Consider the following 27,082-nt stretch of genomic DNA (forward strand, 5'->3'; position numbering starts at 1 on the left):
AAGCACAGTTATTATCTTAGAAGCAGCCACAGCATAATGGTTAAGTGGTTGGACTGTGAATTAACACTCTGCTGGTTCGAATGCCACTCCTGCCATGAGCTCAGCTGCTGGCCTTGGGTAAACCACTCCTCTCAACCCTAGCTCCCCAGATGTATTGTGGGGATACTAATAACACTGTTCACTGTTCTGAGTGGAGCTCTCATTTGTCCAGAAAAGCGATATATAAGTGCACTGTTGTTGTTATCCTCATCATGTTATAAAGCAAGGTAAAAGAGAGGGAAAGGCAATGCAGTGGCTGGATTGCCAAAATAAGGCCTTTCAAGGGAACACTATGCTCATCCAGACATGCTCGTTTTCTTTCTTTTTTTAAAGCACCCATGCAGCATATTCTTTGCACGCTATTTTCTAACCTTAAAGCCGGCCTGAGGATGCCATTACCAATAATGAAATGGAGCTTTTCTAGATTCGAGGTGGGCCGGTCTTCTAACATGCTGTTGCCTTGGACTGTGGACTCGCCGTCGTGAAGCCGCTTGGTCACCTGAGCGAACAAGAAGAGAGCGGGTTTTCTCTCTTTGAACCGTGTGGTTCCGAAGCGAATCTCCTGCCCCCCCATCTCCTGCCCCCCCCACTGCTGCTGAAGCCAGGCTGTGGAGAATGGATGCTTTGCTCCCCAAGCATGGGTTCAATGTATCGGAACTTTTGTGAACACCAAGAAAAAGTATTAATTTTATGCTAGCTTCTACGGTCTGCTGTGTGTGTTTTATATCATGCTTCGGCTGTGAGAATGAAAAGGAGGGTACTGAGAGACTCTCTACATGCCTCGGTGTGTGTTCGTTAAGTGTAGGGAGATGCAATGTTCGTCGGGAAGCGTAGTTTAAAAAGACAGAGCTGGGGGAGATCGCTCCTCAGAAGGTTTGATTTCATCTTCGCCTTCCCGAAGGCTCTGTCAATTTCACTTCTCCAGACTTCAGGGGGTTTGTTAATTTCATCTTTGCCTTCCTAAAGGCTCTGTCAATTTCACCTCTCCAGTCTAAAACTGTGCTGGATCGCAACCACAGGGCAGCCAGGAATGGAAATGGGCTGGAGCTGCCTTCCAGAGCCGGGCTTGGACCTGGAGAGGTTAGAATGGGCTGAAGTTTCCCTCCTGGCATTTCACAGCCCCTTCATACAGCTCCAGTGTATAGTAAAGCCTTTGCCCTGCTGCCGGCTCTGTCTTTTTAAACTACCCTTCCCGGCTAACATTGCATCTCCTGACACGTGTTCTTCGTGTGTCAGACGTCTTGTGTAGCGAGACTCTGAGTTTCCCAGAGATTTGAGCTTGGGAGGCTGTTCTCAGAGAGGCTCCATATTCCCCCCCCCCCAAGATTTTCACACAGCTGAAATGCTAATTAGCAGCTCGGCATTAGGAGCTTGAAAGAGGGGAGGGCTTCAGGGCTCGTCCAGACAACTCAAGATGGAGGTCCAGGGGTGACCCCGTGGCTTGACCTGTACCGCTAGTTGGCCCTTGCCGTATTAATGGTTGATGTTATGTTTAATAAAGTGGTCCTTTAGGTCCAAGCCTTGTGTCCATCTCATTATTCCGACTAGGGTGGCAAATGTCAGTTCCAACTTGACAAGTCCCTTTACCTTTAGACCAATAGTCTGATTCAATCTAGGCAGCTTCATTCCCTGATTTACCCCTCCCCCATATAGAATCCCCAAACTGGCATTTCATATAATTATTTGCCAATTTGCTATATTTGCTATTGCTCATTTACTCCTCAGTGGCTGGGCTCATTCCCCATAGCCCAACTACCAGCGGCTGTCCTCCACCTTCCTAAACTCCAAGCAGCTAGTCCACATTGTACCAGGCTATCGCTGAGCCACCCATACTTCCACTCGAAGCTGCAAGTCTATGCCACTGACATGGGCTTTGCAAAAAAAGGAGAAAGGCTTGCTTGCATGAGTTGATAAATGGGATGGAAACCATTCTAAGCACAAATTGCTGAAAGCATGGGTGATGCGGGAGCTAAAGAGGGGGACGCTGGGGAGCCAACCTGTCTTCTTTTAAACTTTTCAGACGCCCGAGAGGTACGGGCAGGCCCAAACCCAGAAGAGATCTGGTGGTACTTAGCGTCTACGAAAGGAAAAGCAGAAGATAATCAGAATCCCTGCAGATCGGCCAACGGTGAACTCGAGCTGTCGGGATGCTAAGAAGAACAGCGCTCACCTCTTCGGTTAACTTGGATTTCTTCTTGAGCGTCAAAGACACCAGTTTGTGTCGCACACTGTTCTTCTTGTGGCCATCGATATGAGTGCTCTGCAAAGGAAAAGGGATCCGTTGATATCGCAAGAGAACTGATAGAGTGCGCCAACACAGTTTTGTGGCCTGGATCCGGGAGTTCCAGGTTCAAACCACGCTAATTTGCAGGACTTACTAAACAACCTTGGGACTATTAGGTCTGTTGGAGTATGCAATGTCTGGTGCACAAAAGAAGAGAGGACTCTACTGGAGCAGTAAGGGCTAGCAAGATCGGGTCCTTCTGTCTGATAAGGGTCATTCCTCACCTGTCTCAACATTTCTGCTCCCAGAGCAACATCTTCCTCCTTCTTGGAAATAAAACTGAACTCTCTCTCTCTCTCTCAATGAGCAAAATAGCTACCAAACTCTCTTTTCTCTTTACTATCAAATATGCTAATTCCGGAATAAACCTTACTTTACTTTTTAATCCATTTGCCTGGTCATTGTTGTGTGTGATTATTCTGCCAACAAGGCGCCCGTTACCAACAACAAACAACAACAACAACAACAACAACAACAACAACAGCAGTAGCAGCAGCAGCAACAACAACAACAACAACAACAACATTTGATTTATATACCGCCCTTCAGGACAACTTAATACCCACTCAGAGCGGTTTACAAAGTATGTCATTATTATCCCCACAACAAAACACCCTGTGAGGTGGGTGGGGCTGAGAGAGCTCCTAGAAGCTGTGACTGACCCAAGGTCACCCAGCTGGCTTCAAGTGGAGGAGTGGGGAATTAAACCTGGTTCTCCAGATTAGAGTCCTGCCGCTCTTAAGTGACTGACCCCAGGTCACCCAGCTGGCTTCAAGTGGAGGAGTGGGGAATTAAACCTGGTTCTCCAGATTAGAGTCCTGCCGCTCTTAAGTGACTGACCCCAGGTCACCCAGCTGGCTTCAAGTGGAGGAGTGGGGAATCAAACCTGGCTCTCCAGATTAGAGTCCTGCCGCTCTTAAGTGACTGACCCCAGGTCACCCAGCTGGCTTCAAGTGGAGGAGTGGGGAATTAAACCCGGCTCTCCAGATTAGAGTCCCGCACTCTTAACCACTCTTAACCACTACACCAAACTGGCTCTAAGCAAACTTGACAGTATCAAGGTTGGTAGATGGGCAGACCGACGGGCAAACAAATATTTGGAGGGAGGATTATCGGTAAAACAGACATGAAAAATCTGAGTTTCTTGAAACTGATTGTTGAACAAGTGCCAAAACACTTCTCTTGCTGGCATGACCCTTACCTCTCCTTCCCCTTGCAAGGACTGGAGCTCCTTCTTGTACGTCTTCTTCCCAAGCGTCTCATAAATTTTGGTCATCACTGGGATCTTCTCGCTGCCATCGCTCATTGCTGTGTGGTATTTAGGTTCAGGAAGGTCCCCCATGAAGCGAAGAATCGTAATCCACACAGCGAGGGCCGCCTATTGTTACATTACAAGGAAACTCTTCATTAAAAAGTAGGGTGGCCAACTCTGGCTTGGGAAATTTCCAGAGATTTGAGGGCGATCCCTGAGGTGGGTGGAGTTTTTGGAGGACTCATCAGGGAGGTGATACAACAGGATCCACCAGCCAAAGCTTTGTAGACTGGAGATGGGTTGTAATTCCAGAACTCCAGGCCCTACCTGGAGTTTGGCAACCTTATTATCAAGGGGCTCACATGGCTGCATTAGATGGGGGATGCTGTTGAATTTTGTTGCCCTGCCACTACAATCTGAAAAATCCCCATTTTGGTTTTGGCTTCTCCCTTGTGCAAATTGAACTCACTAAGCTTTATTTTTTACTCGAGCCAAATTTTGCCTATGAACGTATGCAATTTCAAATCTTATCTTTTTGCCTCAGTTATATATATAAAGCAGTGCAAAAACATCAAAAAATTTCGTAGAAACCCCACCTCCCACATGATAGTAATTGTACTATTAGCAGGACTCATTTTGAGGGGGAACGCACAGGAACGCAGTTCTGGCAGTTCCCCAAAGAGGTCCCATGTCAGGTGGCCCCGCCCACCTGACTCTTGGACATTTTGAGTCCGTTTCAGCCTGGGTTGGGGCCAAAATGGCCCAGATCGGGCCTCTGATAGGTGATGGATCACTCTCCCACTCAGCAGTGGCCTGATCCTGACCATTTTGGGCCCCTTTTCGGCCATTTTCAGCCCCTTTTTGCCATTTTGGGCCCAATTTTGGCCCTGAATGGCCAGGATTGGGTCCAAAACAGCCAGGATAGGTGAGGTCAGGGGGGGCGGCATATGCAAATCAGTTATGCTAATGACACTTCCGGTGATGGCAAAGGGTGTGGCATATGCTGATGAGTTATGCTGTGATGAGTTATGCTAATGAGTTCCTCCAGCTCTTTTTCTATGAAACGACCCCTGACTATTAGTATCTACTGATTGAGAAAATGCATAATGACCAAAAGATCAAAATGACAACATTTAGTACACATATGGATTTGTGGATCCAGAGGAGTTAGCCGTGTTAGTCTGTAGTAGCAAAATCGAAAAGAGTCCAGTAGCACCTTTAAGACTAACCAACTTTACTGTAGCATAAGGTTTCGAGAATCACAGCTCTCTTTGTCAGATGCAGAACCACAGCTCACTTCATCATGCATCTGACGAAGAGAGCTGTGGTTCTCGAAACCTTATGCTACAGTAATGTTGGTTAGTCTTAAAGGTGCTACTGGACTCTTTTCAATATGGCTTTGTGGACCACTTGCAATAACTTCACAGCCTCCCGGGGATCCATGGCCCTCTGGGCGGAAATCACTGCCTTAGAGAAAGGGTGGGAAAATGGATAGAGAGGTTAAGAAATTTAGAGAGCTCACATCCAACTGGAAATTCTCAGGATCAGAATTCCAGAGGCCAATTTTCACAACCAAGACTACATTTCTCTTGAGCTTTTAAAATATATGCTGTGAATTAACTTCCCCCCTCTCCTTACCAGCTGGTCTCCCTCATCTTCATGGTACAGGAGTGGCTGTTTGAGAGGACGGCGGATATAGGTGTGTGTGGTTGTACCCTGGAAGTACGTGGCAGCAAATTTGGCAAATTTGTACTCGGAGAGATCCTCCTCCTCTTCTTCCGGCAAGGGTAAGGCTGTGTCCAGGTCATCTTCTTCCAGGTCCTTTTGAGCTCTTTCGAGATCCTGGACGAAAAGATAAGAAACCATGGCTCCATTGGCGAAGTGGAATCACTTATTCGTATGTTCTTTCGTTGTCCTTTCCATCAAGTCTATAGGGGCAAGTTTATTTCCCCACTCTTAGACACACCAATTGCAGAAGCAAATAAGGCCTGCCTGGAGAAACTCCTAATTGATGAAAATCCAACTATCTCCAGGCAAATAGCCAAATTCTGTCTCTATCTGGTTAAATTCCATAATAAAAAGAATAGCCATACGTAGTCCCCTGCACTTTTTACGATTTTAACTATTTTAATGTCACCAAAATACTGGACAACACTTCCAACTACTTTGTCAGACTGCACAGGGAAGCCATTGAAATTCACAAGCATAAGCAAAACTTCAACAGGAAAGAAGAAACCTTAAGAATGAACAGAGCATGGTTTCCAGTTCTGAAAAACACCAGGCTAACAAAACACTCTACAACCAACAATAGCCCTGCAGAGAAGATTAGCACATCAAGCACCAATCCATATGCAAAAGAACCTCCTCAGGATACAGTGAAGCCTCCTGCCATTAGCATTCCACACCCTGGGAAACTCTTACAGGATGACTCAGCTCAACCCCACCCCTCCTGAGTAGATACAAATAACCTACATCTTTTCCACACTGTGACACTGAGAGATCTCTGTCTTTTGGTGCTACACCTCTGAAGATGCCAGCCACAGCTGCTGGCGAAACGTCAGGAACTACAATGCCAAGACCACGGCAATACAGCCCGGAAAACCCACAACAACCATCGTTCTCCGGCCGTGAAAGCCTTCGACAATACATTAATGTCAGTGTTTTAAATATTAGAATTCCTGTGGTTCCCAGAGAACTATATACATTTTAAGATAAGATTTTAAATGCTAAATGTATTTTTTTATGTCCTTTGCATTTTTACGCTGGATCTAATTATTTTATTGATTGATAAGGATGTATTGTCATTGTTATGGTCTCTGACCACAAATAAATTCATTCAACCATCCGAGTAAGATTTAGCTTGATTCTGTTGGAGTTCTAATTGGGGCCTGGATGACTAAATTCGCAAGTGAATTTAAGAAGGGAGGGGAGGGAATCAGGTTCTCAGAAATATGACCCTTTCAGCACAGGTTCGAGGCCTCAAGTTCGATGCTTTTGGGAAGCAGGTTTTTTTTCCTGCCTCCCCACAGTATTGTGGTGCATTCATGTGCCTCCCAGGCTTTCCCCATCTTTTCTCCAATCTTCCCCAAACTTTGCTGTGAAGGTTTGGGAAAGATCACCGGAAAACCTGGATGGCTGTTGTGCAGGCAGGGAAGTCCAGAATTTCCCAGTTCTGCCCACAGGGCAGCCATTTTTTCTGCCCCAATTTCTTCCCCCTGCCACCAGTGGGCTTTTTAAACATTGGTAACAGACTAGTGTTATAATATGATAGCAAGGTGTCTTTCAAGTTCCCTGAATTCCTAGCCTTCGTTTTTTAAAAAAGCGAAGTCTCTAGCTGTTGGGGAGATATGCCTTTCCCTTTAAAGCTCTGCAATGAAAAGTGCCTACTTTTTGAAAACAAAATAAAAGTTGGGAATTCTGAGAACTACATATTGGTATAACGTTATAACAATATAATGATTTGAACTGCCAATTAAAAAAACAACAACATGAAAAGACCTGGTGTGAGGCTCTGCCAGGAGACTTTGGAAACTGCCATGTGGCACCACAGAAGCAACGGAGAACTCAGAAAAGACTTTTGATGTACAGAAAACACCTGTGTTCAAATGGTCTGTTTCAACCCTTGCATAACGCCTAAGTTTTTCATCCCACAGGCCTGGAGTTAGGGCCAAACTCAAAGTTACATGTGCTCTAAGTGGGGTCAGGCTTCCTTGACCTGCTTTCAGTGAGAGATGAGAAGTAGACAAAAGGTCTTTTTCACACAGTGGTTTTCCCACAGTTTGGGTGCTGACTCTCAAAAGAATACACCTTGAACATCTTGTTGGTCTCTAAGGTGCCAAGGGACTCAAATCCCACTGTTCTACATTCCGTACGGCATTCTTTCTCCTTTCCATTACCTCAAATCCATTAGGGGCTTGTCCTTCTTGGCCAGGTAAAGAAGATGTCGTTCCCAAGAATCCAAACATCTTGTCTACCATGTCAGAGTCATTCACCGGTTCATTTCGGGCCTTCTCCATTTTCTCTAGGAGCTCCTTCTTCCGTCGGGCTTCTTCTTTTTCCTTTACTTCCCTTTCGGCATCTTCCCGAGCTAGCTGGGCCAGGCGTAACTAGAAGAGAGGAATTGTGGCAAAAAGTAAGTGGAATTCAAGATGGACACCTAGATGAAGGAATGAGCCCTTTGGAGAGTCGTGAGGCTCGTGTTTTCACAAGTCGAGATCCTGGGGCCACCATTTCTGGCCATGGTACAAGGGCCTGGCATAATGGGTCCTCCATTTTGAAATCTTTGCTCCTGCATGGAACATACTTCCACAAAACAACAACACGATGGCAGCCTGAAAGACGACACTAAATTGTAGCGTTGAAGTGACCCTGTGTCAAATCCAAGGATACCCATACCTGAAATATCTCCAGCAGACACTTTTCAAAACTTCCTTTGAAAACTTCAAGGAAGGAGAATCCAGGTCCAACCTCTCTAGATAGTATTCTCTCATTACTGAACTACTTTTTGGGCACAATTCTGTCCTCCCCATGATGTGTACATGGTGAGGAGATTCCATAAGTAGACATGGGCATGAACAGGGAAAAAAATGAACATGGTGTTCGTTGTTCATTGCCATCCATGAACAACGAACAATGAACATTGATGAACATGACCTGTTCATGAACATGTTCGTTGTTTGTTGTTCATGGGGGCCAACAGGCTCTCCTCCAGCCATCAAGATCCCTACCGCACCACTCCCAGAAACCTTACCTGAGCAGGCAGCAGGAAAGGTAATAGTAATAAATAATAGCTTGGCCCAGAGCCCGGCAGCAGCCCTGGAATTTGAAGAGGTAGATCCCTCTCCCACCACACACAAAGAAAATTCAAGCTCCAATGCACTCTCTCTCTCAAAATGCCAACAGCAACTGTCTCTCCCACTTCACTGTCTGCAAACTAAGCCAGAGCTGGGAGCCCCCCTCCCCGCTGCTCTTTGCTTCCTTGTAACAAATTTGGAGCTCCACACTTGAAAGGAAGACCTGCCTATCAAGCTAAATTGGGCTTAGATTGGGGTTTCCAGGGCAACAGCAGGAGTTCAGACAGAGTTCAGACAATCCCTGCCTGAGTTGCCAAAGGAATTGATTGCAGGTGCCAGACTGTCTGTCTTGACGAACAGCAACGAACAAGGCTTGCAATGACCACCTGTTCGTTTAGAATGGGGCCTCACGAACAGCTTGTTCGCGAACAGCAGATTGGGCTGTTCGTGGCTTTTTTTTGTTCGTATTGCTGTTCGTGCCCATCTCTATCCATAGGTACAATGCAGAGATGCTGGGAGAACCCAAGCAACATTCCAGTGTTTTGGTTCCACCCTGCTCCGGTAATGTACACTCATGATTCCCCATTAAAGGTCCTCAATGACGCTAACCCTGGAAGAGGAGCCATGATATTTGTCCAACACCCTTCATTCCTTGTTACAAACTTCACCAGAACAGGGGGAAGCAATCTCACGCCAGTCTGGCATTATATGAACTAGATCTGAAATGACCACGTCTAAAGAAAACAAGTTTGGCAAAGATACGAGGGGAATGTATTGACCCACCTGGTGCTTCTTCTCAGCTTCCTCTTTGGCTTTCTTTGCACTCATTTCCTTCCTGAGCCGTTCCTCTTCCAGGAGCCGTAGTTTTTCGGCTTCCAGACGGCGGTTATACTGAGAAAATGAATTTAGAAGCACAGCTTGAAAGGGTAATTTATGTAGTCCAGAATGGACCTGTTATGCAATTGAGTGGCAATGTAGCATTGAACGTGGACAGTCTGTGCAATTGACGGACTACCCAGTCTTGAATATGGAGACATTGAGTGATTCCGCACACGTTGGATAATGCACTTGCAATCCTCTTTATAGATAATTTGGAACTGATTTTTTCGTGTGCGGAACAAAAAAATCCATCTCAAACTATTGATAAAGTGCATTGAAAGTGCATTATCCAACGTGTGCGGAATCACTCCATATCTGGCTGGCTGCACAAATGGACTGCCACTAGGCAATCTTGAATGGACTAACTATGCAGTAACATGCTCGAGAATGGACCAATGATGAAGTAGAGTTGACTATGAAGTTTTGAATTAACCAGTTACGTGCTCTTGAATAATGCAATTCAATCAGGGTCCGAATAGACCAACTATGCAATCGACTGATTACGCAGTCCATTTAATTCGACAACCAGCCACCAGTGCAGGATGGGTGGAAGGGGAATGGAATTCAGGAAGGATATAGAGCCACACCAGTGCAGGATGGGTGGAAGGGGAATGGAATTCAGGAAGAATATAGAGCCACACCAGTGCAGGATGGGTGGAAGGGGAATGGAATTCAGGAAGAATATAGAGCCACACCAGTGCAGGATGGGTGGAAGGGGAATGGAATTCAGGAAGAATATAGAGCCACACCAGTGCAGGATGGGTGGAAGGGGAATGGAATTCAGGAAGAATATAGAGCCACACCAGTGCAGGATGGGTGGAAGGGGAATGGAATTCAGGAAGAATATAGAGCCAAACTAAACATGATGCAGGAAATCTATGACTATTATTTTTCTATAATGTACTAAATGGGAAGATCCAAGTTTAAGTAATATCAGGATGGGGTGGGGGGAGGGCAGGGATATTTAACCCTTTCCCTAAAGACTGAAATAAATGCTGCCCTCAACCAGCTCTTCTCCCTTCAGGGGGAAACATAAACCCAATATCTTTTCCCCCACATCTGGGGGAAAATGCTGGGAAGGGGGTTTAACCCGCCCTCCCCACAAGTGGTCTCAGGACGGGGTACAACAGTCATAAAATGCAATTGCATAGCAAATTCTACAATAAAGTTCAGGAATTAAAATTATATATATACAAAAACCTGATAGTTTGCTACACATTCCTGCCCCCAGCATACAAAGAGGATGCAATACAAAAAAGTTTTGTGTTTGAATTTGAATTTGGCTGTTTGGTCAATTCATGGGACACCTACCTCCCCTTTCAAGCGCTTAAACAGGCGACGAGCGATCATACCCCTGGCATACGCCTGGATGGTGAAGACGGCCCAGAGGCGATGGCGGAAAGCTCGGCGCACCAAAAAACCCCGACATCTCGCTTGGAACTCGATGATGCGCTTGCGAGCCATGTGGTACCGCTTGTGGAGCTTGCGGGAACGGTAGAGGGCCTGCAGCCTCAGAAAGCCAATCCTCATCTGCGCAAGGGAAAGAAATTGTGGATGTGAGTCAATTACAGCAGGGACATTATTATCAAAATTCACTGCCTTTTTCACAAATTTAAGATGAAGAGTCCCATTTTGATTTTTCATCTCCCTTCTGCAAACTGAGCTCAAGGGCCTTTATTTTTGTGCCCTTTACTGGTTCTTCCAGCCAAGTTTTCCTTGTAAAATGTATGCATTTCCCCCCACTTTTTTGTGCCTCTACAAATTAACATTATCATGTATAATTCTGAATTTGGCTAGTAGCCCTCACGTGAGAATCAAAACATCTGCACGATGGGGCCATGCATAGAGAGCGGAGATATTTCTACAAACATTGGAGGTTGCAGGAAAAGAAGGAAGCAAAGAAAACAGCAGGCTTGCCAACCTGCAAGTATGGCCTGTGATCTCCAGAATGACAACTTATCTCCAGTCTACAGAGATCAGGTCCCCTGGAGAAAATGGCTGCTTTGGAGGTTGGAGTCTATGGAACCGTATGCCACTGAAGTCTCTCCTGTCTCCCAAACCCTTTCTCCCCAGACTCCACCCCCAAATCTCCAGAAATTTCACAACCTGGACAACCTGATATGATAACCATCTTCAAGTATTTGAAGAGCTGTTATATAGAGGATGGCACGGAGTTATTTTCCCCTGCCCCAGAAGGTTGGACCAGAAACAACAAGTTGAAATTAAATCAAAAGAGATTTCAGCTAAACATTAGGAAGAACTTCCTGACAGTTAGAGTGGTCCCTCAGTGGAACAGGCTTCCTCGGGAGGTGGTGGGCTCTCCTTCTTTGGAGGTTTTTAAGCAGAGGCTAGATGGCCATCTGACAGCAGTGCTGATTCTGGGAACCTGGGCAGATCATGAGAAGGAGGGCAGGAAGGGTTATATCAGGGCTTAGTTCTCGCGGCTCCTTCTTACATGCCCAGGGTAAGGCCGATTGCCACCTTGGGGTCAGGCCCAATTTCCCCCAGGCCAGTTTGGCTAGGGATCCTGGAGGTATTTTGCCATCTTCTGGGCATGGAGCAGGGGTCACTGGGTGTGTGTGTGGAGAGGGGGGGGAGATATTTGTGAATTTCCTGCATTGTGCAGGGGGTTGGACCAGATAACCCTGGAGGTCCAACCCTCTATGATTCTATGAACCTGAAGCTGGGAACCCTAGAAAAAGGAGAATAGCAAGTGGAGATAGCAGGGAAAGGAGGAACAGCAGTGTGTGTGTGTGTGTGTGTGTGAGAGAGAGAGAGAGAGAGAGAGAGAGAGAGAGAGAAGTTCCTCATAGATCCCCCTCTTGTTATATGCATAATATACACACAGTGTCCAGATAATCGTATAAATTATGTAAACACTAGTCAACATTGCCAACAAAACGTGGATGAAAACAATTCGCAAGGGAAGTAAACGGGATTGAAAAAGCACTTATTTTGTCCATCATTTTACCGAAACCTGAAATATTATGATTGTCTGAAGGCCAAATTCTGTTAACCAGAGTTAGAATAAACGATGGCTTCCCATTGTGTCTGAATGGTGTCAAGAGCTGTAAGGTGATTTTGGGGTTTCCAGTTCCACATTCAGAAGGTCCCAGATTCAGTCCTGGGCATTTCCAGCAAGAAGGATTTCAGGAAGCAGGGCCTAGGACTTTGCACCACTTTTGCCAGTCAAAGGAACCATCTCAGAACTATAGAGACCCATCGTCTGACTCTGTACAAATTCAGGAAGAAACACTTACTGCACCGTAATTTCGCCGACAATTATGCCCCCTCCAGTTTCGCTGAATCATCAGAACGGCTTTCCTCATTTTCAGGAAATTGGACCTGGAAAAAAACTGCGGTAAGCCCCTCTGCATGTAGGTCTTATCCTTGTTTATTTTTAAGAGCTGACCTAGAAAGAAACCGAATTCTTTATAGATTTCAGCAGACAGAGTGACCTTCGTTCCAATTACAGAGCTTCAGGCTTGCACCATCACAAAGTGTGTGATGGTGATAGTGTGTCAGAGGGGTATAAACAGCATCCACTGGATATTGATTTTTTAAAAACAAACATCTTGGCCGATTCCAGACGGCCCTCTGCATGCTGAAACATCGCGCGTCGTCGCGCGGAAAACGCGAAATATCGCATTTTCTTGCGCGAGTTTTGCACGACGTTGCGCAAAACTTGCGCGAGAAAACGCGATATTTCGCGTTTTCCGCGCGACGACGCGCGATGTTTCGGCATGCAGAGGGCCGTCTGGAATCGGCCCTGGAGTGTAAAAGCTGTATAGAGTTGAAGGTTATGCCTTCCCAGTAATGGATCTCTCACTGCCCCAACTAGGAGTAACTCCATTGCTTGACCTGACCCATCTTTCTTAGCCATGCCTCACAATTCATGTGGCCCATCACAACTAGATATAGGCACGAACAGAAAAAAACCCCCGAACATGGTGTTTGTTGTTCATTGCCATCCACGAACAATGAACAATGAACATTGACAAACATGACCTGTTCACGAACATGTTTGTTGTTCATTCTTCATGGGGGTCAGCAGGCTCTCCTCCAGCCATCAAGATCCCTATCGCACCACTCCCAGAAACCCTACCTGAGCAGGCAGCAGGAAATGTACCAATAATAAATAATAGCTTGGCCCCAGAGCCTGGCAGAAGCCCTGGAACCTGAAGGGGTAGATCCCTACTGTACCACTCCCTGAAACCTTACCTGAGCAGGCAGCAGGAAAGGTACTAGTAATAAATAATAGCTTGGCCCAGAGCCTGGCAGCAGCCCTGGAACTTGAAGAGGTAGATCCCTATCCCACCACACACAAAGAAAATTCAAGCTCCAATGCACTCTCCCTGTCTCTCTCTCAAAACGCCAACAGCAAGTGTCTCTCCCTCTCCACTGTCTACAAAACCAGAGCTGGGATCCCCACTCCTCCCTGCACTTTGCTTCCTTGTAACAAATTTGGAGCTCCACACTTGAAAGGAAGACCTGCCTATCAAGCTAAATTGGGCTTAGATTGGGGTTTCCAGGGCAACAGCAGGAGTTCAGACAGAGTTCAGGCAGTCCCTGCCTCCGGTTGCCAAGAGAATTGATTGCAGGTGCCAGACTGTCTGGCTTGACGAACAGCAACAAAGGAGGCTTGCAACGACCACCTGTTCATTTAGAATGGGGGCTCACAAATAGCTTGTTTGCGAACAGTAGATTAGGCTGTTTGTGGCTTTTTTTAGTTCGTATTGCTGTTCGTGCCCTTCTCTAATCACAACCTTACCGTGTTATGAAATGGGAGAACAAGCGAGTCAGCGTGAGACAATTATTGCATGCCGGTCTTCCTTCCTACCTGTCCTTAAATCCACGGACCACTTTCTGGATAAGAATCACTTTGTCCGTGATGGCTTTATCCCTCTCAATCTCCAGGAGCATATCGTGGTGATCCTGGGGGAAAGAACACATGTGGGTTTTCCTCTCTATATTAGCTGAATGGCAAGGAGGAGGCCACAGAGCAAGTGGTACAGACAATGCCAATTTTGCAGTTCATAATTTTGTATTTTCACAATGAAATATAGGGGAGAAGCTTGCCAGCCTCCAGATGGGGTATAAGGATTCCATATGTCCGCCAGTGGCGGGCAATCTCCCAGCAGTTTACCTGGTTACCTGCCAGTTGCTGGTGATCGGTGGGAAGTTTTGGGCTGCCTGGAAATCGCCCACCTCTGGCAGGCAGCCGGGAATATGCACAGCGTGTGTGCTCCCAAAAGTTATGTCATTGTGTTGGCTGTGGGATTTTAGCCACAAATGGGCCAGTTCTCAAAGAGCACAGGAGCACTACCATGGCTGGCATGACAACGTCACTTCCAGAAGTGACATCATCACGTTGGTGCTGAGAGCTTGCATGAAGAACACACCCCTGGTAAGTACCGGGTGTTCCCCCCCCTGCTCCTGCTGGGAGGGTATAGGGACCTGGGAGCCTTAATAAGATTGCCATTTGCCTGCCCATGGCAGGTAAACCCCTTGGCTCCAAGGCCTACCGTCAAGAAACTAAGGAATTAGAGAAAAATGGCCTCCATAGTGATACTCTAGAAATTTCCCCATCTCTCTATAGTCTTTACCATGGATTAGGGGAAATTCCTAGAATGGCTCCTGGAAGTGATGCCATATCCTCCCCAAACTCCAGCCTTCCCAGATGTCACCCTTAAAACCTCCCATCATTAGGCGAGGAAGTGTTGGCAATCCTAGATACCGGGTGCCTAGCTATAGAGTTTGCCCCAATTGGTGTTGGAAGAAGCAATGTCTGGAGTACAAAGAGAAAGAGAAAAAGACTCTACAGGGAGCAGCAAGGGCTAATCAGATAGGAACATGAGGTCAGCACCTCTCTTTCTATTGAGTGTTATTTCCTTGTCTTGTCTCTAGATTGGTGCTCTTAGGGCAATAGCCTGCTTCTTCTCTGAACCTCTCTCTCTTAGGCCAATTCCACACATCCTAAAAAGGGACGGCCCACTTACCAAATGCTGGCGACTTTCCCCCTTGACTCCGGACATCTCTGTTTTCAAAATGGCTGCAGGCTGTTTGGCTTCCATTTTTTGGCTGCAGGCAAGTGCAGTCCCAGAAAAGGTGCAGAAAAACAGAAGCCAAACAGTTTGCAACTGTTTTGAAAACGGAGACATCAGGAGTCAAGAGGAAAAGTTGCCAGCGTTCGGTGAGTGGGCCATCCCTTAAAAGGACGTGTGAAAATGGCCTTAGTTAGCTAGATAGCTAAATGCCTATCTCTGTCCCTCTACTTTACTATCAATTATGTTAGTTCCTAAATAAACTTTCTTTATTCTTTAATCAGTTCGTGTGACTATTGCTGTGCAAACACTCTACCAACAATTGGGTCTGTTTTAAGTAAGAAAAATCTAAAACACGGGAGGTCCCCCATGCTTCACGGTCCCAACCTGAAGCAGATTTTCATGCAGCCGCTTGGAAACTCAGAACACGAAACTCTGAGAGCCAGGTCTGGTCTGATCCTAATTCTTACACTTCCACTATGTAAAAAGAAACTGTTCCAAATTTTAATTCAGGTAAAGAAATTCTCAGATGTCACAAGGCTGGCAAACACTGAACTAAGGTTTATTTTCCCGTTCTGCTTTCAATTTTGCTTTCTTTTCCAACCTAACTAAGATTTCACACACCCTGGCGTGCCCTTTTGAACTGCTCATTTCCCGATTTCCTGTTTGGGCAGCTGTACTGTTCTGATAACACTCTCCGGCATGGAGCTCAACTGTTATCTAAGAAATAGATGAGGGATGCATATTAGAAATAAGTACACAGATTATAATGGAACAATAATAAATAGTAAACCTGATCTTCTGAAGAAGATGATTTCTCTAGAAGAAGAGATCTTTACATGAAAGGTGCCAACTCCTTAAGGAACCATAAACAGTTCCTCTGGGAGACACTGTGGGGAAGGGGAGAGACAAGGAGGGGCAAATATGCAAAAGAGAGGAAGGCAGAAGTGTATAAAGAAAGAAAAATGGGATGCGAAGCTTCATTACATTCTACTTACACGTCAATTATACAGCTCCCAGCTGGGAAATGTTATCAAAAGTTTAATTAATACATTGTTCAACTAAAGCGGTTCAACTAAATAATTAATGGGGGGTAATTTTAATTGACAGGGGTACGGAGAGGCACATCTGTCTATTCTTCAAAGTCATTCTTGAAACAAGGGAAAATGAACTTTCCTTTTAACTAGAGTTGGTAGCTTTTAAAAAAATCTTCTGGAAGTTACATCATTCTTCCTCTGTAATCCAAATTGCATAACATGTAGAGGGCTGTTTCTTTTTTTTGCATCAAACCACTTAATTGGCTGAAAATCAACAAGATTTTGGCCAGTCAGCTAACAAATCCTGTGTTAAATTTGGGCCTTCTTTAAAATCCTTCTCAGTTCTTTAAGATTCCTTTGCGGCCTTTCCAAAGGGTGATCCGTTTTTGTCTGTTGTAGTAAAATTAAGCCAGAATCGAGTAGCGCCTTAAGGACTAACAAAAATTGATGCAGTTCCACATCATGCCGGGAATGACGGCTTTGATAACATGTTTCCCTCTTACCTTCAGGAAAATCTTTGTCTTGCCAATCTGCCAGTCATCGTCCTTACCCAAAACAGCTTCTGCAATGCGCTGGCATGTTCCACGAAGATCTCCCTAGAAGAAAGAGATTTATGGGATTTTTTTTTTTTACAGTTTATGAGAATTACAGCTACTTCATATCTTCATTATACAGATCCTTTAGACTCCAGTGCTGAGAACCATCCCTGGCACCCAGTTTTTCATTGTGTGTGTATGTAAAATAGTACAAATCTATTCTTTTTAGATCATTGGATACCCAAAGGTAAAATAAATACGTAAAAAAATTCAAAACTTTGAAGGTAAACTTCACAGATGAAAGAATGAAGATTTCACTTGATTTAAGACTCCCCTCCCAAGTCTAAAGATGACAACGGCAAATGCAAGAAATTTTCCAGTTTCTGATGGCGTGCAATTTTTCATTTCCGCACTAATTAATAATCCCTCTCTCAAAAGCTATTGTAAAGTAAAATTTCGATTGTACCTTTTGGACTTAATCTGGATAGAAAAGCCTCACATTCACTTCCCCCAAACACTAGCTACTGCAATGAACAAATAGAACTGACATTGGTTGTTGTGGGTTTTCCGGGCTGTATTGCCGTGGTCTTGGCATTGTAGTTCCTGACGTTTCGCCAGCAGCTGTGGCTGGCATCTTCAGAGGTGTAGCACCAAAAGACAGAGATCTCTCAGTGTCACCAATCCATATGCAAAAGAACCTCCTCAGGATACAGTGAAGCCTCCCGCCATTAGCATTCCACACCCTGGGAAACGCTTACAGAATGACTCAGCTCAACCCCACCCCTCCTGAGTAGATACAAATGACCTGCCAACACCTTTTCCACACTGTGACACTGAAAGATCTCTGTCTTTTGGTGCTACACCTCTGAAGATGCCAGCCACAGCTGCTGGCGAAACGTCAGGAACTACAATGCCAAGACCACGGCAGTACAGCCCGGAAAACCCACAACAACCACCTTTCTCCGGATGTGAAAGCCTTCGACAATACATAGAACTGACATTTTTCTTAGTTTTGCCCAGATAACGGCAGTCTCTAAACAGAGAATATGATTGACAGACGTAGCTCTCTAAGAGCAGAACCACAAGTGACAAAAGGCACAGGTTGGACACTTGTCAGCTTCCCTTAAGTTTTGATGGGAAATGTAGGCGTCCTGGTCTTGCAGCTTGGCTCTCTGACTGCTGTCCAATGGACTTTTCAACTGTCACTTGTCCAACATTCCGCCAAGCTGCCTAGATTTCCCGCCAAAACTCGAGGGAAGCTGACAAGTGTCCAACCAGTGTCATTCGTCACTTGTGGTTCTGCTCTTAGAGAAGTGGAGTTGGTCAAAAAGCATTCGGACCAAAAGTCAGTTTTCTCTCAAGGGCTGAATTGGGGGGAATGTTGAATAAACTTGCAAGTCTGGAACAGAATTCAGTTCAGACCGATAAGATCAGGTGTGGCAGTCAAAGAATTCCCCCTCCAGTCCTCCGGTCAGATTTAGTCTACATTTCATTATTTATTCAATTTATTTTTAATTTTTTAAATAAAAACTAAAACAAACCTTGTACAAAACAGAGATAAAAATATGACAATAATAGTGGCTGTTTGTGGGGATAATAATAACACTAACTTGTTCACCACTCTGCGTGAGGCACTAATCTGTCTATAAGAGTGGTATATAAGTGCTATTATTATTATTATTATTATTATTATTATTATCATTATTATTTGAATTATCTGAAACACAATCCACAATAAGCAGAGGTCACATGTTATTACTGACTGGCCTTGCTAAGCTGATACAAGTTTCCACTGGAGACCTAATTATCAACTAGATATAGGCAGACTATAAATGCAGTAAATAAAATAAATAAAACGTATACCTGTTTATATGCCGGCTTCACCCCTGGCATGAGGACGCGGTACCTGTCTACGAACTCTACAAAAGTATAGCGGATAGGGTAGCCAGCCCTGCGAATTCGGATGGTCTCCATCATTCCGGAGTATCTCAGCTGACGGACGCAGAGCTCACGGTCGAACAACTGAAGAGAGGAACAGGAGCCTTGTTGATCATTGGCCAAGCCAAATGTGACGGAAGGATCCATACAAATTCCCTTTTGCTCATTGTGGGTGGGTGTGCATTACAGTGGAAAAATGCAGTGTGTGGGCAAAAGGAGGTAAACTATTCCCCCTACACGTGGAGTCTCTCTATATGAGACATCTTACACGGGGATGCTTAAGTGTAGGGAGACACAATATTAGCCAGGAAGCATAGTTTAAAAAGACAGAGTCGGCAGAGATCGCTCCTCAGTGGGTTTGTTAATTTCATCTTCGCCTCTTCCAAGCCAAGGTGAAATTAACAGAGCCTTCGGGGAGGCAAAGATGAAATTAACAAACACCCTGAGAAGCCATCTCCTCCAGCTCTGTCTTTTAAAACTACTCTCATGTAGCGAGATGAAATTGACAGAGCCTTTGGAGAGCCAGCAGAGATTGTTCCTCAGAGGGTTTGTTAATTTCATCTTCACTCCCTGAAGGCTCTGTCAATTTCATCTCTCTATACTAGGGTAGTGTAGAGAGATGAAAGAGAAGATGAAATTAACAAACCCTCTGAGGAGCGATCTCCCCCGGCTCTGTCTTTCTAAACTACACTTCCTGACTAACATGGCATCTCCTTACTCCTGAGTGTCCCTGTGTAAAATGTCTCTCTTGCACACACACATACAAACACACAAAGTCCTCACCTGCTTGGTCCTATTGCTTTAAGAATTTTGCTTCCAGTTTGACTCCAATATCAGGAGTCAACTGAGCCAGAAGTGATCTGTGACTCTCATCTAGGTGGAAGTAAGTGTTGTTATGCTGATTCCGCACATGTTGGATAATGCACTTTCAATGCACTTTATCAATCGTTTGAGGTGGATTATTTGTTCCGCACACAAAAAAATCCATTCCAAATGGTCTATAAAGAGGATTGGAAGTGCATTATCCAACACGTGCAGAATCACTCTTAATCTTTAAGGTGGATGGAAAAGCGGCATGAAATAGCCAGATTTCATCAGATCTCAGAAACTAAACAGGGTTGGTACTTAGACAGCTGCCCGGACCTGGATAGCCCAGGGGAGCCTGATCTCATCAGATCTCCAAAGCTAAGCAGGGTCAGCCTTGGTTAGTAATTGGATGGGAGATCTCCAATGAAGACAAAGGTCACAGAGGCAGGCAATGGCAAACCACCTCAGTTAGTCTCTTGCCATGAAAATCCCACCAGGGGTCGCCAAAAGTCAACTCTGACTTGAGGACTCTCTCCACCACTTGGACGGGTGACCTCCAAGAAAGATTCTGCTGAGAAAAGCAGTGCCAAACCATCTCTGCTTCTCGCCTGCCTTGAAAGCCCCTTGCTGGGGTCGCCATATATGTACATAGTCTTTAAGAGGCGGTGAGACAAGTATTATTTTGCTACAACAGACTAATTCAGTTACCCTTTTGCAATCAGAAGAATAGTGCTGAAAGCGTTCACGTGTAATGGCATACGGAGGAGATGGCTTATGTGTTGGTGAGAAAAAAGACACCCCCACCTTTAACAGTAAACGTGGTATAGAAAACATTGTGTAGAAAATACCCCATCACACCCATTGTGACACAAAGGTTCTTATCACTTGAAAGCTGTCTAACTTAAAATTTTTTAAAAATCTTTTTTAGAAAACATTAAAGAAAAACTGATGTTCCTGGAGAGTGGAGGGGGGTGGGGTTGCGTGGTCAACCAGAGTGAACTGTGCATGACAGAATGGATATTCAGAGCTGGAAAAAAGAGAAACCAAAGAGTCACAGTTACCATCTTTTGGAACACACTGTCCACACCTTTTAAGGTCTTTGGACCTAAAACATGATCGCAGCACCTTCTGCGGCAGTAGCAGAGATTGAGGAACAGAGCTCTGGCCCTCTGAGTCCTTAAAGCCTTGTGCTGTCCCCACTAGGTCATGCTGCCACCAACAATGGCGTGTTGTTTTTAAGTGTACAAATCAACTGTTCCTGATGATCTGTGTACCAGGAAGATTCACTCAGTAATAAAACAGGCCAAAAAAGCTGGCCACATGGGTGATGCTTTTTCTATTATTGCTTTCTTTCCGTTTATTTTTTTAAATTTTTTTACAAAGGGGCTTCACAGTGAATGTAGCACAACAACACGCAAAGATCTTTCCACTGCCCTCCGGTTTCCTGCAATCTTGTTTCCTGTTACTATCATCAGCGCTCTCTCTTCTCTGACCTCAAGCAGAAATCCCAGGGAAAGAAAATGTTTTTGTTCTACTACACCGATTTACACAGTCAATTTCCTGGTTTAGTACCCTGCTGATCCTTTATTTGTTCTGCATATTTAAGGTTTAAGAGGACTGGTCTTAATTTAATTTTATTTATTTTATTTATTTATGTCATTTACAGTCCACCTTTCTCATGGAGACTCAAGGCGGATTACGTAGTGTGAGATTAGCACAGTCAATGCAATGCCATAGGGTAAATAAATAAAAGTTTACAAATACATTGCATTAGCAAGAATCCAATACTGAGTTGAAGAAATGCAGAAACAGAACACAAGCAATTCTAGGACTGACATTAGACCACATAGAACTACCTAGTAGGGTCATACCTAAAGCAACAGGTAGCATATAGGATCACCTACTTAAAGCAACAGATAGGACGTAAGGGAACATAGGGGTGAAGTCTATGGTCCCTAACTCATGGGTGAAACATCTCTTTGAGACCCCCTCCCTACAATACAGCAATGCACAATAATGCATGATAAAGAAACTACAAAGTATTATACTCAAGATCAGAGTCCAAGCTTCATCTCTGTAGGCCTGATACAACCTCCCTTCCTCCCCCCATCATACACAAAATCTCATGAATTATACAAAAACTTTTTCGAATTTCTGAAATCACATATATACACTAGAACATTCAGGACTGACAAAAGGATTTCTTCGACAGGTAATTCGACCACAATTACCCACTGAGTGAAGAAATCCTTGAGTGCCCTCAAGTCATAGCTGACTCATGGCGACCCCGGTGGAGTTTTCGTGATAAAAGACTATCAGAGGTGGATCGTCATTGCCTGCCTCTGCAACCCTGGTCTTCGTTGGAGGTCTCCCATCCAAGTACTAACCAAAGCCGATCAATGCTTAGCTTCTGAGATCTGACGAGATCAGGCTCACCTGGGCTATCCAGGTGAAGGCCATGGGTAATTAACTTGTGGAATTCATTGCTATGAGAGCTCTTAATCCAGCTAGCTTTTAAAAGAGGATGAGACAAATTCCTGGAGGATACCGCTAACAATGGTACTTAGCCACGGAACCTCTAAGGGGCCACTGGACCCAAATCCTGCTGTTCTACTGCAGACCAACACGGCTACCCATCTAAAATTATCCATGTTCTGAAGAAGGGCACCTTTGAATTCCAATTCTGGGGGACCACACCAGAAAAAAGCTTCATTTCCCCGCACTGAGGCTTTGGGCCTGCCCATGGTATTTGTAAAACATGGGGATATTCTACCCCTGATCAGTATTTTTTCAAGACAGTATGGGCAGCATCTAAGCCAGTTTGGTGTAGTGGTTATGAGCGCGGGACTCTAATTTGGAGATCCGGGTTTGATTCCCCACTCCTCCACTTGAAGCCAGCTGGGTGACCTTGGGTCAGTCACAGCTTCTAGTTCTCTCAGCCCCACCCACCTCACAGGGTGTTTTGTTGTGGGGATAATGATAACATACTTTGTAAACTGCTCTGAGTGGGTGTTAAGTCATCCTGAAGGGCAGTATATAAATTGAATGTTGTTTTTGTCGTTATCGTTATCGTTATCATTATTGTTATCATTATCGTTATAATAAAAGTACTGCCATCACTTGATAGTTCAGCAGTGCCTGAAAAAAAAACCCTGTCCTGGCTATTTCTGTTGCTCTCCTTATAATAATGGGTTCAGCTTCCCTTCCATCATGTAGCCAAATCAGCTTGGTTACATAGGTATTTAAAATACCTAAGAGTCCAATCCTTACCAGAATTACAGTGTTCCAAAACTTCAGTGGACTAGAACGGGTTTAACTCTAGGATAAGAACAGCATTGTGAATCTCTGAAGATGGCGGATCTAGGAAAGGTGACTAACATAAGAGTATAAGAATATCCCCACAGGATTAATCCATCTAGTCCAGCTCCCCGTTTCCTACAATGGCCAATTAGATACCCTGTAAAGTTTACAGTGGGCCCATTTTGTGGCTCCCCAGAGACTGATATTGAGGGGATACCTGCCTCTGAACATGGAGGTTCTATTTAGCTATCATAGCTCCTGGGTGTCCTCGACAAATGTGTCCAATTCTCTTCTAAAGCACTTGTTTATTTATTTACTTTATTTATGCCCTGCCTTTCTGCACAATGAGACCCCCCCAAAGGCTTATGTTGTTCCCCTATCTTCCATTTTATCTGCAAAACAACCACCCTGTGAGGTAGGCTGGGGTTGCCAGTTCCAGGTTAGGAACTTCCTGGAAATTTGGGGGATGACGCTTGGAAAGGGTGGGGTTTAGGGAGGGGAGGGACCCCAGCAGGGTATAATGCCATAGTGTCCCCCCTCCAAAGCAGCATTTTCTCCAGGGGGACTGATGTCTGTCGGCTGAAAATCAGTTATAATTTCGGGTGATGTCCAGCCGCCACCTGGAGGATGGCAACTCTACTGAATTCCAAAGTCTTTCTCATCTTTTATTAGAGTTCCAGGTTACCAGAACCTCTAGCAGTTCTAGACCAGGTTATACCTTTTTGCCTCTGGATAAGCTGGGCCTAAGCAAAAGGGCTGCTGGCTGAGAGTGTCTGACTGGCCCAAGGTTACCCAACAAGCTTCCATGGAAGTGTAGAGCTTTTAACCTGGATGTCCCAGATCCTAGTCTGACACACTAATGACTATACCGCACTCAACATATCCTGTGGCAGTGAGTTCCACAAGTTGCCAGTCCCATGTGTGAAGAAGCACTTCCCTTTATCTGTCCTGAATCCACTGCCCATCATCTTCCCTGGAAGCCCCTGAATTCTAGTATTTTGGGAGAGGAAGAAATAATTACCACTATCTACTTTGTCCACCCCATGCATTCACACGAGAATCCTTTACCATGTGCCCACCGGTAATAACCTTTCTTCCAAATCAAACCTCTACATTTACTTCCCAGCGTGACGCTAACGGGAGTTGCCAGAAAGGACAGGATACTTGTGTGTGACAAGGGCAGATTTCAAAGTGCCGCTGTGAGATCTAGAGGCTGCCTTCATTTAAACAAAAAAAAATCAGGGCAAGGAAAAATCAAGTAGTAACTCACCATCGGTTTCTTGTACTCGTTGGGTTTGATGCAGCGGACGAAGAAAGGCTGACAGACGCTGAGCGTTCTCATCAACAGCTCCAGAGATCGCTTGAACTGGCTGCTGAGAGTCGGCGAGCGCTTCCTAGTCTCTGCCCCCTGGAAAATGACCAACGCCGTGACGGATCAGTGTCAGGAAATGAAAAGATAACATGGACAGCAGCAGAGAATTTCCCCCTCCAGCTGCTTTGCAGAAGGGACTCCCTGTACAAGCAACGCTGGCCAGGGGCACAGTTGTGAACGTTGGGTCAAGTCTAGTTTTCCAGCACAGCACAGATAGGATAGAAGAGTGACAGGTGAGCCACGCATGGTGGCATGGGGCAGGCTGATTTTATAATACCCTTTAGGACAAGCTTGCTCTACTTTAGGAGGAGCTACGCCGTACTTGGTATCTGAAGAAGTGAGCTGTGACTCGCCAAAGCTCATTCCCTACCGCAGATCCAGAGGAGTTCGCCGTGTTAGTCTGTAGTAGCAAAATCAAAAAGAGTCCAGTAGCACCTTTAAGACTAACCAATTTTATTGTAGCATAAGCTTTCGAGAATCACAGTTCTCTTCGTCAGATGCGTGGAGGGCCAAAAGAAACTGGTCAGATATAGAGGAGGAGAGGGGAGAGCGGAGTAGATGCAAACAGCTCCTTCTGATATGGAGATCAGTTAAGGAAATCAGTTACCTCTGATAAGGAGATAACCATTCATAGTCCCTATTCAGTCCCAGCTTGACAGAGTCATCCCCTACCACAGATTTTGTTAGTCTTATAGGTGCTATTGGACTCTTGCTCTTTTCTACTGCTACTGACAGTCTATCATGGCTACCCATCTTGATCTACACCATACCCGGAAGATCCATAATGGATCTTTTGGTGTATTTTCTTTTTGAAAAATAGCCAAGGAGAAGGAAATTAAGATGGGAGTTATGGTTCTGGCGAGTAACACATTCCCTCCATGCCATATTCCTAGTATTATGACCCCCCCCCCATAGGTGCTATTAGCCCTATAGGTACCTGACCTTCTCTGCATCCAAAAGTTTGGGAGAGGGGGGCTTTCTCTGGAAAAAGTGTGTGAGAGGAAAGAGTTAATCTCCTCCCCCTGCACGGAGGCCCTGATCCACATCTGCCTTTTCTCTCTGTCTGTGACTGCTAGCATTAATAAAATATATTGGGAGATCTGGCCATGGACCCATGTATAACGTGTAGTTCATCCTTTAGACTATCTTCAAAATATGAAGCCACATTATATTGAGTCAAATCGTTGGTCTGTCACAACCAACTAACTGGCAGAAGATCTCCCGAGTCTCAGGTTGAGGTCTTTCACATCACCTTCAATTCCTGATCCTTTAAGCTAGAGATGGCAGGAATTGAACCTGGAACCTTCCGCAAGCTTCACGACTGAGTCCTGCCCCATCAAGTAATGCACACATGAAATTGCCTTATCCTGTGTCAGACCCTTGGACTATCAAACTCAGTAGGACCATCTACTTGGACTGGCTCTCCACGTTCTCCGGCGGAGGTCTTTCACATCACCGTCTACCTGAACCTTTTAACTGGAGATGTCAGGAATTGAACCTGGGACTTCTGAATGCCAAGCAGATTTTCTAACCCTGAGCTAAGGTGGCACCCTTTCTTATCTTCCACCATTGCTCCTGTCTTCAACCAACACAACTACTTTGACTGTACCATCTGTGCCCTAAATGCATGTCAAGAGAACTTGCTGGTGCCCTACGGTCATTGAATTCCTTCTTTCCAGGCAGAAGGACTGCCCCACTACATGAGACTGAGCCCATCTTGTCCAGCCAGTCCCACAAACAGGGTGTGAAAATGACTGTATAGTCAGTCCCCAGGACTTGTTTCTAGCCACCCGGCCTCTGTGTCTTCTATCTATTTAGCTATCATAGATGTTTACCAGATTCTCACCCACCATCATACCTTGGTGGAAAGTAGCCTCAGGGAGGCCTGGTAGCCGGGCACATGTGGGGGGCCGCCGGTGAGTGGCCATACCCCCCCACCCCCTAGAGGGAAGGCAGCCTGCCAACGCATCCCCCAGCCCACCAGGCCTGGCGGCTGCCGACCTTACCCACCAACTTCCAGCCTTTGTAGCCTCAGGAAGGCCTGGCAGGCGGGCACATGGGGGGTGCTGCTGGCGAGCGGCCAAAGCCCCCGCCCCCTAGAGTCCACCGCTTGTACATGGGGCAAAAGACAATTGGTGGCTCCCATTGTGTCGAATGGGAGTTTCCTGGGGGCGTCGGATTTGGGAAAGTATAACTCCAAGATCCGTATTGCAATCTTGACCAAATGGCTGGAGGGGAGCCTGCTGAACACTCCCTGTGAATATGGGCTCTCTAAGTCTAACGGGGGCTGTTCTGGCCCCAATGAACAACGAACATGTTCGTTAACGGGACATGTTCATTACTGTTCGTCTGTTCGTGTTCGTCGGCGACAACGAACAATGAACGGCGTGTTTGTTTTTTTCCCCGTTCGTGCCCATGTCTAATTCTGAGCCTGAGCATTTCTGGGATTGCAAAACATTGGGGAAGAGACTATGGCTTAGTGGAAGAGCTCTTGCTTTGCAGGTAGAAGGTCCCAGGTCCAATTCCCAATTCCCAACATCTCCAGTTCAAAGGACAAGGCAGTACGGGACATGAAAGACTAGAGATCCTTGAGAGCAGCTGTCAGTCAGGGGAGATAATACTGACCTTGATGGACTGATTGTCTGATTCCATATAATAATAGTAGTAGTAGTAGTAGTAGTAGTAGTAGTAATAATATAATAACAACATTTGATTTATATACTGCCCTTCAGAACAACTTAATGCCCACTCAGAACGGTTTACAAAGTATGTTATTATTATCCCCATAACAATCACCCTGT

At 45.3% G+C, this 27,082-nt stretch overlaps 1 protein-coding gene across 2 annotated transcripts in view; it reads right to left on the reverse strand.

Moving 5' to 3' along the window:
• The window catches only part of MYO7A (myosin VIIA), a 117,179-nt gene that overhangs the window by 47,793 nt on the left and 42,304 nt on the right, over positions 1 to 27,082 (reverse strand). For both annotated transcript variants that reach the window (XM_054973461.1, XM_054973460.1), the window contains exons 14-25: positions 24,180 to 24,317; positions 18,728 to 18,886; positions 16,832 to 16,924; positions 14,088 to 14,182; positions 12,508 to 12,592; positions 10,559 to 10,777; positions 9,152 to 9,259; positions 7,472 to 7,681; positions 5,214 to 5,417; positions 3,525 to 3,701; positions 2,210 to 2,299; positions 411 to 538 (exon numbers count right to left, since the gene is read on the reverse strand). In XM_054973461.1, the coding sequence (XP_054829436.1) occupies positions 411 to 538; positions 2,210 to 2,299; positions 3,525 to 3,701; positions 5,214 to 5,417; positions 7,472 to 7,681; positions 9,152 to 9,259; positions 10,559 to 10,777; positions 12,508 to 12,592; positions 14,088 to 14,182; positions 16,832 to 16,924; positions 18,728 to 18,886; positions 24,180 to 24,317 (1,706 nt within the window). The remainder of the gene's footprint in view (positions 1 to 410; positions 539 to 2,209; positions 2,300 to 3,524; positions 3,702 to 5,213; positions 5,418 to 7,471; positions 7,682 to 9,151; positions 9,260 to 10,558; positions 10,778 to 12,507; positions 12,593 to 14,087; positions 14,183 to 16,831; positions 16,925 to 18,727; positions 18,887 to 24,179; positions 24,318 to 27,082) is intronic.

The sequence above is a fragment of the Eublepharis macularius genome, chromosome 3 (assembly GCF_028583425.1).
Source record: "Eublepharis macularius isolate TG4126 chromosome 3, MPM_Emac_v1.0, whole genome shotgun sequence".
In the NCBI taxonomy this organism is placed as follows: Eukaryota; Metazoa; Chordata; class Lepidosauria; order Squamata; family Eublepharidae; genus Eublepharis; species Eublepharis macularius.